At 35.1% G+C, this 12824-nt stretch overlaps 1 protein-coding gene across 3 annotated transcripts in view; it reads right to left on the bottom strand.

Annotated features, from left to right (window-relative positions):
• The window catches only part of LOC147866799 (putative LRR receptor-like serine/threonine-protein kinase At1g56140), a 30996-nt gene that overhangs the window by 6172 nt on the left and 12000 nt on the right, over positions 1-12824 (bottom strand). For all 3 annotated transcript variants that reach the window (XM_087317288.1, XM_087317289.1, XM_087317291.1), the window contains exons 2-15: positions 10020-10161; positions 9827-9898; positions 9683-9754; positions 9527-9598; positions 7820-7891; positions 7657-7728; positions 7496-7567; positions 5191-5262; positions 3537-3608; positions 3379-3450; positions 3228-3299; positions 1582-1650; positions 614-679; positions 354-398 (exon numbers count right to left, since the gene is read on the bottom strand). In XM_087317288.1, the coding sequence (XP_087173414.1) occupies positions 354-398; positions 614-679; positions 1582-1650; positions 3228-3299; positions 3379-3450; positions 3537-3608; positions 5191-5262; positions 7496-7567; positions 7657-7728; positions 7820-7891; positions 9527-9598; positions 9683-9754; positions 9827-9898; positions 10020-10161 (1042 nt within the window). The remainder of the gene's footprint in view (positions 1-353; positions 399-613; positions 680-1581; positions 1651-3227; positions 3300-3378; positions 3451-3536; positions 3609-5190; positions 5263-7495; positions 7568-7656; positions 7729-7819; positions 7892-9526; positions 9599-9682; positions 9755-9826; positions 9899-10019; positions 10162-12824) is intronic.

Here is a 12824-nt window from a genome sequence, read left to right as displayed (position 1 = left end):
TTTGTAATCTCTAGTCTCAATGTCATCCTCACCATTTGAGAGACATCAACATATCTTTCCTTCTGTCTATCTAGAGGACTGTAGGACCAGCTCCTATAGCAATATTATACACAGAAGGGCTCAAGTCCATATTCTGAGAAGGTTCCTAATCTTGCTATAGGGTAAGCAGTCTTCAATAAGAGGTAACTTGCGTTATGACTAGCAATAAGAAGACTAAAAGAACTGGACCAAACAGTAATATGGATACAGTAAGGTGTTTATAGAGAAGATTAATGACCTCCAAAGATAAATTTGAAAATAATATTAGAGATAACCTTCTGTTGTAAAACCGAGAACAATTGGAAACACATTACCTGCTTTCACTATCAATTGGCTGAAACAAGTTCCATAACAAGTTCCTACAATAAATAAATAAAGATAAATCACTATAAATATTTCCCAGAAACTTAACTATAGACAGACACATTAAAATTTCAATTAATTTACGGCGTTAACAAAATTAGATATCCATTATGAATTGAAATATTATACTATATAAAGCAAATAAAACACATCTTTATAAGCAATACATTATTATTCAAGGAAAACCTCAAGATGAGAAATATTATCATACGCTTCAAGAGAACTTCTATCCAACCATGTTGGAAGAGGCCCTGATAGTTGGTTATAGGAGATATCCCTGAAAAGACAAGAAATAATTGTAAAATAATGTACACAATCATACATAAGAAAAATATATGCTATTTTTCCCATAAAACATATGATTTGAAGTTATGAGATTATTTTTAAAAAAGAAGTGGCTGTTTAGCCATCAGTCTCTATCATTTAAAATCGCCTTCCTAAATTGCAAGAAATAATTGTAAAATAATGTATGCAATCATACATCAGAAAAAATATATACTATTTTTCCCATAAAACATATGATTTGAGGTTATGCAATCATTTTTGAGAAAGGAGTGGCTGTTTTGCCATCAATCTCTAACATTTAAAATTGCCTTCCTAGATTGCAAGAAATAATTGTAAAATAATGTACACGATCATACATCAGAATAAATATACACTATTTCTCCCATAAAACATACGATTTGAAGAGTTATGAGATTATTTTCGAAAAAGAAGTGGTTGTTTTGCCATCAGTCTCTATCATTTAAAATCTCCTTACTAGATTGCAAGTATGAGATATTTGCAAGGTTTGCTTGAATTGATATAACTCCCCACAGGCCATATCCAATGTTTAAACCTTTGTAAATCTCTCCTTTTATGTGCTTCAAATTTTGAGTCATCTGATGGAATGGTCAAAGCCCAACATTTCCTGTTTTAAGCCAAGATTTATCTTGTGAATATGGTTGTTCTACAGGATACCATGGATAGTGATTATGCATGACAGTATTGGCAATGGAATACAGAGATTGGATATTGTATAATGGAGATACAATGCCTTGCTGGAGACTCAAGGAGGCTGACAGCATACAAAGCTTTAGCTAATTGCATCAGCACAATCTTCATTTACACAAGTTCGGAATTATTTCAAGAACAATGATCTTTCAAAGAGATAATGAGTGGTGGAAATGCTAGGCTTACAAACTAGCCAAATATTGAATTTCACCAAGAACAGATATATTTCCTTGCAAGTTGTTATTTCCAAGAAACCTGCAAAAACATAGAAGTAAAATACAATCAATTTCGTTAGGATCAGTTTTCCTAGATGGTGTGCATTTAGGAAAAGTAGAAAATTAATCACTTATATTATATGAATGGAAAGGGAGGAGGTTATATATGGGTGAGGAAGCTTAACTCTGTCTGATGAGAGAAGAAAGCATACATGCTTTAAATGTTGAAAAGCAATGGCAAAATTAATTTTTGTGTAAAGATAGCCAACAGAGATAGAGACAAATGTTTGAGTGTCAAAGAATTTAGAGTTGATAATGTCTGTTCAAAACCAAAAGTGGATAAATTTGTTATGCCATCAAGGGTCCTAATTTTTGGAAGCCCATGGCTCATTGGGATGCTGTCTTGCAAAGATTGTTTAAGGGGTTATATGGAACTCCATGAAGAGAAGGGTGTAATAACTTCTTTATTTAACAATGTTCTTTCAGCTATTTGCTAACTATTATGTGCAAATGTGTCATGCAAACTCTATCCTTGAAGGCCTGTATAAGGTGTCTAATTATTATGATGACATTTTCTGGTATGATGAAAGTAGGCGGCAGGATCCATGGCTATTCATTGGGATAGTCCTTTTTCCTCTTCTTTTTCATCTCTTTTGTAGTTTGTACTTGATAGGTTTTTTAAAACTAATGGAAGGATATTTTGGTTTGGAAAAAATAATAATAAATGTGTCGGCTAATATTAAGATTATCAAGTTCAATTAAAAGGAATCAATCCCATAGCACAAACTATTGAGAATGCTTGTATATATAATAATATATATATATAAACATGCATTGTTAAAGGGTATTCATCGAGTTCTAGAAGCAAAGGCACCTACAATAGAAACAAATTGTGAGTTACCATTGATTTTTTACCTCGTAAAGTCATTAGACATCTTATCCTTTACCTTCCTACATGGGCATTCGGATAAAATGCCAGGACATATACACTTATTGATATGTGATGGTTTTAGTCAATCATTTCAAATTAGAATCGTTCTTTGTAAAACCCCTTTGGACATCTTGTAATAAATTCATGTCATCTGATTTGTTAAATGATTATTCAAGTTTTCGAACATGGATTGAACAAGTTCTGGATCCCTTTTTAGGATCCTTTTGTTGATCATATGTGCACTTTCAGTGGTAGAACTCTGCACCACACAAAAGTTAAGGATGTGGTTCAAATTTTGCACTACTTCCAATGACTTTCTATTTTCTGATAGGGATCTCACGATATATATATATATATATATGGAATATCAGATTCACAATTTAGTCTTCAGTGAATCTAGTCTCAAAGAGGTCATCTTCTTTGGGCTCACACAAAGAAAATATGTGTATCATTATCCAGGGCTCTAAGACCTCTGCCTAGACAAAGCTTTCAGATGCATACAACCTTGCAAACAGAAGTGTTTTGTATCTAGTGGCATTCTGTCCTGAGTACCACATATTGAGGTTTCCCGCAACTAATCCGAACTAGAATTCAAAAACAAGTATGTATATAGTTCTCAATTGTTAATACTTCTTGTAATTTCAAATATATTGTGAAAAAATGGGTAGATGTCATATAAGACTTACAGCGTCCTAAGATTGTTCAGGGCTGCAAACGTTGAAGGAATTGTTCCCGACAAATTATTGAAGCTCAAATCTCTGAGCACCACCAACATAATAAGAATTAATTATAAACAATGTTTCAACACATTGGACACATGTTTTGCCCTCCACGTACAGAAATGTAAGTTTGTCTAAGCCTCCTATATCTGCAGGAATTGATCCACCAAGTCCATTGTGCCTTAGAGATCTACATTATCCACTCTTATTTAATGAGACAAAATCAAATTTTGTGAAAGTCCTGAACTCATAGAAGTCTAAAATAAAGAAAATTACAAATAGTTTATGTTTGTCAAAGGTCGAAAACTGGACGGTATTAGCCCTGCATTTGACACATCACCTATGCTCCTAACAAAAAGAAACAGTAGTTTGAATGAGAACATAGCATATGGTTTCTTCCAAGATTCTCTAAACTAAAATTCTTCATCAAAGGTATTCATATTCTTAGAATAACTTCAACATCTAAAACTTAAAAATAACCATTTGACAATTAATCTGTTTTTTCAATGAACAATCTGTATCAGTGTAGATGAAAATATATAAAATGCCTAAGGCCACAATAAATGTACCTGACAATACACATTATATAAGAAATATTACAAAGATAATAAAATGGTCTCTAACTGTTATGTACAAGAAGCAATTATGGAGGGCTATACTGACATTCTACATCATCCACCTGACCTGAAAATAAGAGGGTCAAATGTCCCCAAACTCAATGAAAATCACATCAGCCTTCTTGTTCTTGAACTGTTAGATGCCTCCCATAAGCTACGGTGAGTACAGATCAACTCTATACAAATAAATTATAACAGTCAAGATTGTTGATGGGCAGAACTTTTCTCCTCCAAGATACACATATTGTGTTTTCTTTGGTATGTGTCTATCACTTCCAAATGCGCCATAAAGTGATAGACACGTACCAAAGAAAACATATGTATATCTGTGCATCCTACTTCATCTTTCTACATAGAAGGCAACATGTCTAAAAAACCTCGAAAATAACCTGACAAGTAGCAAGAAAACATGGTCAATAGTGACCCTTGCCACTATTTATAATTATGCCCTTCATGCATAATTTAACGTAAATTAGGATTTATTGAAGCAATAGTTTTAGAATATCTACTAATGTTTGAACTATTGGAATCCTAGCTATAAATTTATCAAAGATTCTTTTAACATATCTTAAATGACTATAGTAATTTCTACATTTAATTAATTAGCATATATTTTAATGCTTGTTTAAAAATAATTGTTTTTATTTATGAGGAAATGCTATAAAAATATGTGTGTATATATACATATATTAGGAAACTTCCTTATTATTTTGGGATTAATTAATACACATATTCCACATTTTATTAATATTACTACAACTATATGATTATGATAACTTTAAATAACAATAAAGAAAAGTTATTAAATACATTTCAACTATGAAAAGGGCATCTCAAATTTTATTATTAAATTAATTTCTATACGATTGAGTCGTGATTTTATTAGCAATATTTTTTCATAGAATTAATGAATGGGCTACTATGTCTTGCAATATTTGAAGAAACAGATAAACCTCACCATGAATTAGAACATAACAATGCCTAAACTCTACAGCAGTAGTATTAAACACTTAAAGGTACAGACTGGGATCTAGCCGACCCAATTTTGTATTTCCATTCATGATTAAAGTAGAACCTAGAGGAACTAGTACTCTCCACACTAGGCCATTGGTGGGTGGGCCATACATAGGTTTAAGTAATGAATGAAGTATTTTGGCCATGTCATCGGCTTAAGTGGGTGACAGGAAGGGTTGGCAATTGTGTTCCATGATTGTCCCGTCAATGTAAAGTATTGAAATAATGGATTTTTAAATCTTTCCATGTTTGCTCCTCCATAACTTGTTTATAATTGCAAATTAGATCTTGAAACTCACAGTTTTTGCAATGATTGCAATGTGAATATACTTGGGGGAATGGGCCCAGAAAAGTTATTCCCATACATTCTCCTGCCATATAAAGAGTCAAATATCATAAACATAAATAAATAATTAAACAAAATTACTTCATTTACAAACTTCAGAAAAATATGAAAATTCAGTAAGAAATAAAGAATAAATTCATCACATCAGTTACAGATCGAGGTAGGCAGATATACACGAATACCTTTAGAAGAAAGAATTTGCCAATTGTGTCATCAAGGAGTGGAATCCGAAGAACACTATGTCTGTCACTGTAGTGTCTTTTATGAAATCAGAGGGAGATAACATTGCCTCTTTAAACAAGGCTTTGGCCCGCTACGCAAGGTAATGGAATATGAGGACCAACAGTGCCTAGGACTTTTCTTGCTAGAGCTGAAGAGACATCGGGAAAAGTTGCTCAAGAATACAGCCACACAAGCTCATCCACAAAGAACAATCACAACTTTCTTTAGCCCCATCACTCCTACTAATGCTACAAGGTAATCAAGGGTTACACAAATGGGCTCCTGACCAGGACATAACAAAGGGGTTACAATTGATCGGGCAATAGCAATTTGTCGTGCACATAGGCCCCAGCCCCATGGACCACAACCTCAACACCCTTGTCATCAACAGATAAAAGCCATTACCTCCCACCATCACAGGTGCTTCCCTCACTTCGGAGACCTTTCCATTCTGGATCGACCTATGGCAGAGATCTCTTTCGAAGACAAAAGTTACAATACATCTAACTTTAGAATCTCAAATGTGCCGAAAACCAATTTCCCTCATCTTTTTTTATCTTATTTACTTTGATATTTATGGAGTAATATTTATTTTATTTTGATTTGTTGATTTGTTGTTCTCAAAGACGAGACAACACTTAAGATGTAATCTCTTGTTTGGTCTTATAGGCCATTTTGGCCTCTTAAAAGACATTAATATATCTTTCTTTCTTTCTAAAAGAACATAATGCCTTATGAGATTTAAGAAATAATTACAATCATGTGTATTAATTTGTCAACATAAGTAAGAAAAGAAACAAAGAAAGAAAATTGTCTTTAATGCTAGATTCCAAATAATAAATGGCTTGAAATCTAACAATTAATAAGAATGAATCCACATTCACGTGCCATTTATGAGGTAATATTTCACTTTGCATGCTTCATTCTCTGGTCAGAGGTGTGAGTTTATATATCAAAAATGGGAATCTATAAAGAAATTGTTCCCACATTGTACATAAAGATGTAGAAATGCTTTAGAAAGCCCTAGTTCACTTCTTGTAAGACTTATTGCAATCAGGAGAAGAGACCATGCTGTGGTCTTAAAAAAGGTAAAGGTGTTGTTCCTAATACTGCTATCCTAAACAAAACCTATTTGCATCTCATAAATTATCTCCCAGAGAACACCTATCAATCAGCTGCCATTGATGAAGAACCCTGTGATCTTATGTGGTAGCACAAATGAAGATTGTGGTGAGCTCCTGCAAATTCGACTGTTGGGAAAGATCCACTGAAAAGGAGTTGGCAATGGCTCCCAGATATAATCCGAAAAAAGTGAGTAAAACCCAGGCAAAGGTTATCATTGGAAAATAACTCAGTGCATTCATGTCAAATAATGGTAGCGATGGAACCTGTGGGCAGCTTGTTCTGAATGTAGAGAGTAGAACAAATGCACCCACTGTGTTTGTCATGGAAACTGCTTGCATGCTCTCATAAGCCCCAAATAGATACTGGTTTCTGCTGAAGAAATCATTAACAGAACTTTATCCACAAAGCCATCACCGCCTTGGGCTTATGGAACCAACCTTTGTGATCGATGGGCCTCTACTAATTGGGAAGATGAGAAAATAAGATTTTTTTACACAACTGTCTCCCATCATCAGACATTAAATTATCCCTTCAGAGTGCCCTGACAGAAGCAGGGTACATGTAATGCAACTCAGCTAACTCTCTGTACAGTCATATAAGCCCTGTTCTTTAAAAACGAGTAAAACTCTACATGATTATCATCGAGGGTTGCCAAAGTGTAGAGGGCCTTGAGATCCTAAACATGAAAAATGGATCGCTAGGGAAGCTTTGCTTGCTGTCTTCACAGCCAGCTCAATATTACCACAATATACTGAGGAGTACATCCATCTTGTATCATGCACCATTGGCATCTCATCAGAATATATCAATAATATAAGAGATGAAAAGGAGGTATATAAACATCCTTCAAAAACAAAAAACATGAAATTCAAAAAACTAGCCCAGAGAATAAAAGTTGAATAGATGCTTACAGTTCTGTAAGTTTCGACATATTCCCAAATACATCAGGGATTGCACCAGAGAATTCATTCCCAAACATCCAACTGCCCTGATGCAGAATTGAAATCATGCCTCTACCGGTTCAAACAATAAGAACAATGAGAAACATATTCATAAAGTTGTGCATGCATACACTGTCTCCAAAAGAGTAAGATCACCAAATTCCAAAGGTAATTCTCCTGAAAGACCAGTTACATCCATCCATCTAGCAAAATATAGCATCACTATTATAAAGTTTTCAAAAAGTAGGCTTTATGCAATTCAGAAGTGCTTTATGATATTGGATGACAACTTACAAGCCAGTAAGAGAACTCAAACGGCAAAGCTCTTTTGGGAACGGACCTGATAAGTTATTGGAACCAAAACCCCTGTCACAATAGCACATGAACCATATGACTCTTTGAGGTCCTCTCTAAATATTCCTGAGTGCATTTTGTATACATTCAGACATACTTATGACACAAGGAATAACATACATAAAAAAGTTAACAATGTAGATTTAAGTAAAATACATGCAGAATTCTTGTGAACATTTTCTTGCTTTTAAACATATTTTACTTTAACCAGAAACTTTTTCATAACAAGAATCTGAAAGTTGAATGCACATAATCAAGCCTTTCTTAAAATAATCAAGAATTTTCAGAAACATTCAGGACCTAACATTGAGGTACCAAAATTTGCATCCTTTCAACTGAATCAGACATCATCTCATCAGCTGAGAACACAGAATGATACATATAGCTTTAGAGTACAACACCTGCCCACCTTGTCATCAGCAGGTTGAACTGGAGGAATATTATGTCATTTCCCAGGCTATTATAAGATCAAAGGAAGAAACCATTGTCCCTTTAAGGAAGGATTTGGACCTGTCCGTACATTGATTGGTATAGCTAGCCAATAGCCCTGGAAATTTAGAAGTCATATGTATGACTTAAATCTTTGTCGAAGGTGTGTATGAAAGATATATTAACGTCTTTTAAGATGTACGGAAAAACGAAGAAGATGGAGAAATGACACTGCAACAAGATTTGCCAGCCATGAATATGAAGAACAACTTTTCCATGTTGTTATCCTTTATGTTGATATTTCTATGCATATTCTTGCTTCTCTTCTGTGAGAAGTGCAGAAACACAACATCAACGAGAAGTGAGTGATCTCCCCACATAGGCCCACTCAAGTAGTCTTCCCACATGAAACCCAGGCAAGCCCTCTTCAGGTATATATCTCTATGTATATTCTTGTGCTTCCTCCATGTGAAGTGTAGAAATACAACATCAACAAGGAGTATTTTTCCCATATAGGCGCACTCAAGTAATCCTCACACATGAAATTCAGGTATGCAAACTTCAGACATATATGTCGTTACTACATGAATGAGCAGAACCCTATTCTTCAAATAATATATGGGGCCGGTCAAACAAAGTATTGTCACTTTCTCATTTCCTGAGCCTGTCAATTGCCAACCAATATAGAAACCGCGTCATAAATTAGTCAAACTTAGTAAGGCGTGAACAATTTGAGAGCCTCTAATCTGTTTTTGTTATTTTATATAAAAATTGGGTAACCTTCCACCATTAAAGACCCCTGGTTTCAACAGAAGGTTACTCAAAAACATTATGTTTCCTCTTCTTTTTTCCAAGAAAGATACTACATTAGTATAAAGAAATGCCCTAAGGCTATATATGAAATATGTACATTTAGGTAATGACCCCCATTCTAAGTTCTAATTGTCAGCTTAAATAAATACTTTGGTGTACAGTAGAACCACTCCACCTTATCAGAAATCCGTCTATAAAATATCCTTTGTCCCATATGGCATGAAATTCCAATCGTTGTAACTCTGCCCATTGTGTATTGCCTTTTATGTTATCCAAAAAACATTATGTATCTTTATGTGTCTTCATGATAGATTGTTGCCTTATTTTGTGTTTTCTAGCACGTATATGCATATTTGAATTGATAACATACCAAAATATAATTCAAGTTTTGAACAACGAACTCACAAATTCAATAAGTTGCTTAGATTGCCCAGTGTTGTAGGTATGAAACCTGAAAGTTGGTTCACCCCTATGTCACTGCATTCAAGAGCAATGTTATAAAAGCAACTCAAATTATTTAAAACCATGATGAAAAGTTAATTTTATACAACATATACGCACATAGTTGTTAATGATGCCAAACTCCCAAATTGACTTGGTATTCCACCATAGAAAAAATTCTCCCTCATGTGTCTGCTCCAAATTATATTATTATTTTCTGCTGGTCAAGATGGGAGATACACTAAGAGACTAGCTTATACTTACAACGTGGTTATTTGAGTCAGGTTCATGATCTCAAGTGGTATCTCTGCTACCAAGCTTAGGTTAAACACATTCCTATTACCATGAAGTATAAGAGCATTCCTTAAAACGTGAATTATAGCAAACGCTTCGTTACCTAGCTTCCATATTTTTTAATATTCTTTTTCCACATTTTAGATTTCTTTCTGAGCCTTACAGTTCCATAACATGACAAATAGTCTCATCGCAGCTGCATGCTATAAAAGGGGCTGTATCAAAATTCCATGATTCACAAGGATCAGTGCTAAGGTTCCAGCGTGAAATGCCCAGCTTTCTTGCAATAACCTTTAAAGAATCCACTGTCAAGAAAAAACATTCAGACATCAAGGACGAGAAACATAGCTAAGATTTTGAAATGTTTAACAAGGAAAACAAAAGAAGAACAATAGACTATGGCCCCTCTTGTTAGAGGCTAACTAATTAGTAATCAAAATATCGGTAATTATAGACCAGAGAAAGGAAAGAGGGGTGCTGTTACGGGCATGACCATATAATATCCCATGGTAAGATTGTACCGTAGTATTCTATACACGGTACAATCTTACCATGGGATATTATATGGTCATGCCCGTAACAGGTGCCTGACCACCCCTTAACAATGGCGTGAGACGGACCCAAACCTCCTCGATGTACTTTGGGTTCCGCGAGTGCTTAGCTAACAAGAGCCATAGCCACACCAACATAAGTCAAGCATCCCTTGATAAGAAGGTAGCTGCACTTCTTATATAGGCAAAAACCATCGTAGGCCATAGTCAAACACTTGACTACTTCATGTGAAGTGGTCAAGAGATAACACACTTAATAGATATGTCACACCGAAGAATTGTAATTCAATTCATACTCTCGTTCCTTTCGGAATTAACCCAAATCTATTCATGATAAGATTAGGGAAAACAATGGAAACCTATCTCATGATCAGTTATGATTATGCATGTAACACTATCTACATCTCAACTTCGCATTTATAAGATAGGAAAATAGCAGTTCAATTGTAATGAGTTTAACTTAGTTGATAGGAAGCCTTGATATGACTGATTACCATTTTCCTTCTTTGTGAATTCGACTGGACTTTCTTTCTTTTTTTTCTTTTTTTTTCTAAACAAGATATCCTTCCATTAGTTTTAAAAAGCATATCTGCTATAAAATACAACCCACTTATTTTACAAAAATGAGAGATGAATTGGGAGATATATAGCCTCCACTATGTGACTTTCAGGATACATGCTTGACATCAGTGCATATCCTACTATTGTATCAGGATCCAACTTCATAGCTTCATTCGAGCACAATTTCCCCCTATCTATATTGCCAAAGCATGTACATGCTATCAATAAGGTCAACCAACTACACACATTTGTTGCTCAAATGTTTCAAAACTGAAAAACCTTCACTATTCCGCACATACCCAGAAATCATTGCGTTGTAAGACACCACATGTCGATAATGTCGATAATTCAAATGTTTCTACCAGACTTTCTTTCTTTCTTCATTCTTGCAAAACTTAGATACAAGGTCTATAATAAAATTTGTGACCACTGCCAGGGTAGCTGTTGAGGCAAATGATCAATATCATGAAAATATGAACATTAATTCTTCTAAACGCACAAAAGGATTATGCATATAATGCTGGAGAAGGTTTTGTTTCTATCTGTAACACACCAAACGCATCAGCAGAACACCTAACTGTTGCAACGGAACAAGATCCACGTCTTAAAAAATGATGAAGAATAGCAACAACAATGGTAAGTCATTGGTAACTAGCACACTGGGATGAAACGTCATTGAATGGCACGTGGGGAAGGTCACAAAGCTCTTCGAAAACATGTAACGTGTTTGCCACTGACTTATGAGGAGTTGAGCACAGTACTATTGGAAAAGCTATGTGGTTTTGGACTCGTGTGCTAAAAGACCACTTTAGGATATGTTACCAGGTCCGGAAAAGGAAAGAAGAAAAGGTTCCCAAGGGAAATTCATAACGATGGAAAACTGATTACAATGTCAAAAGATTGTTGATCGAATGGCCACCTGAGTCAAGTTTCACTTCAGTCAGATTAAGGAGTGCTCAACGTCGTGAAAACAGGAAGGCATACGGCCAATTCAGTACTGAAGTATCTCTGGATAGCTTGCTGTTGTACAACTGGCCAATGACATATCTCCATACAAATAAATTAGTTCCTAACTATACTAGAATCTAAAGTTGTCAACAAGATTGTTCATATGCTTGCAGATGATTCATTGTGGCGTGCAGATATATAATATCCTAGGAGCCTTTGGTGTTGAGTTATATAAAAAAGACTAGCCACCTCCTTCATTATGGCATCTTGAGATGTTTTCGAGACTCTATTGATGAGGCTAAGCTCAAATCTTCAGATTTGTTATTCAACAACCAACATATAACATAAGGTAATATTCGGTGATACGGGACACCGATGGTATTTGTTGAGAATCAAGCTCAACTTGTGTGAACATGTGCTTGTGAAGAAAAAGGACGATGCATGAAATGAAGGCAGCACGAGGATTAGGGTTTAGGTCAAAAACAGAGAGGGAGAGAGTCTGAGTGAGAGAGGGAGATGCATGCTGTCTTGGGTACAAAAGAGTGTACCTCTTTTTTGGTTTTTAGATATTATGTATATACAACTCAAAAGTGTGCTACGAGTGCATTCACAATCGTGCACTAATAAAAGGCACGATGGCCCTTTATTCCCAACAACCTCCCACCTAAAGGCAATGTGCCGTGAGAAGAAAAAAAAAACAAAAAAAAAAGGTCAGCTAAGTCCAAGTATGTACAAAGCTGAACTACATACATACATCTATCCAACTCCCATCATCTGTCGGCAATGAGCAAATCGCTCAGCTGGAAGACCCTTCGTGAGAAGATCTGCAGGATTATTATTTGTATGTACTTTGACAAGCTCAATGTTCTTGCTGTCATGTACATCTCTGATGAAGTGATACTTCACCT

The sequence above is a fragment of the Azolla caroliniana genome, unplaced genomic scaffold (assembly GCF_043228905.1).
Source record: "Azolla caroliniana isolate FFs.n. ecotype wild unplaced genomic scaffold, voAzoCaro1.0.p SCAF_3, whole genome shotgun sequence".
Taxonomy (NCBI): domain Eukaryota; kingdom Viridiplantae; phylum Streptophyta; class Polypodiopsida; order Salviniales; family Salviniaceae; genus Azolla; species Azolla caroliniana.
This window is presented reverse-complemented; position numbering and strand designations above follow the sequence as displayed.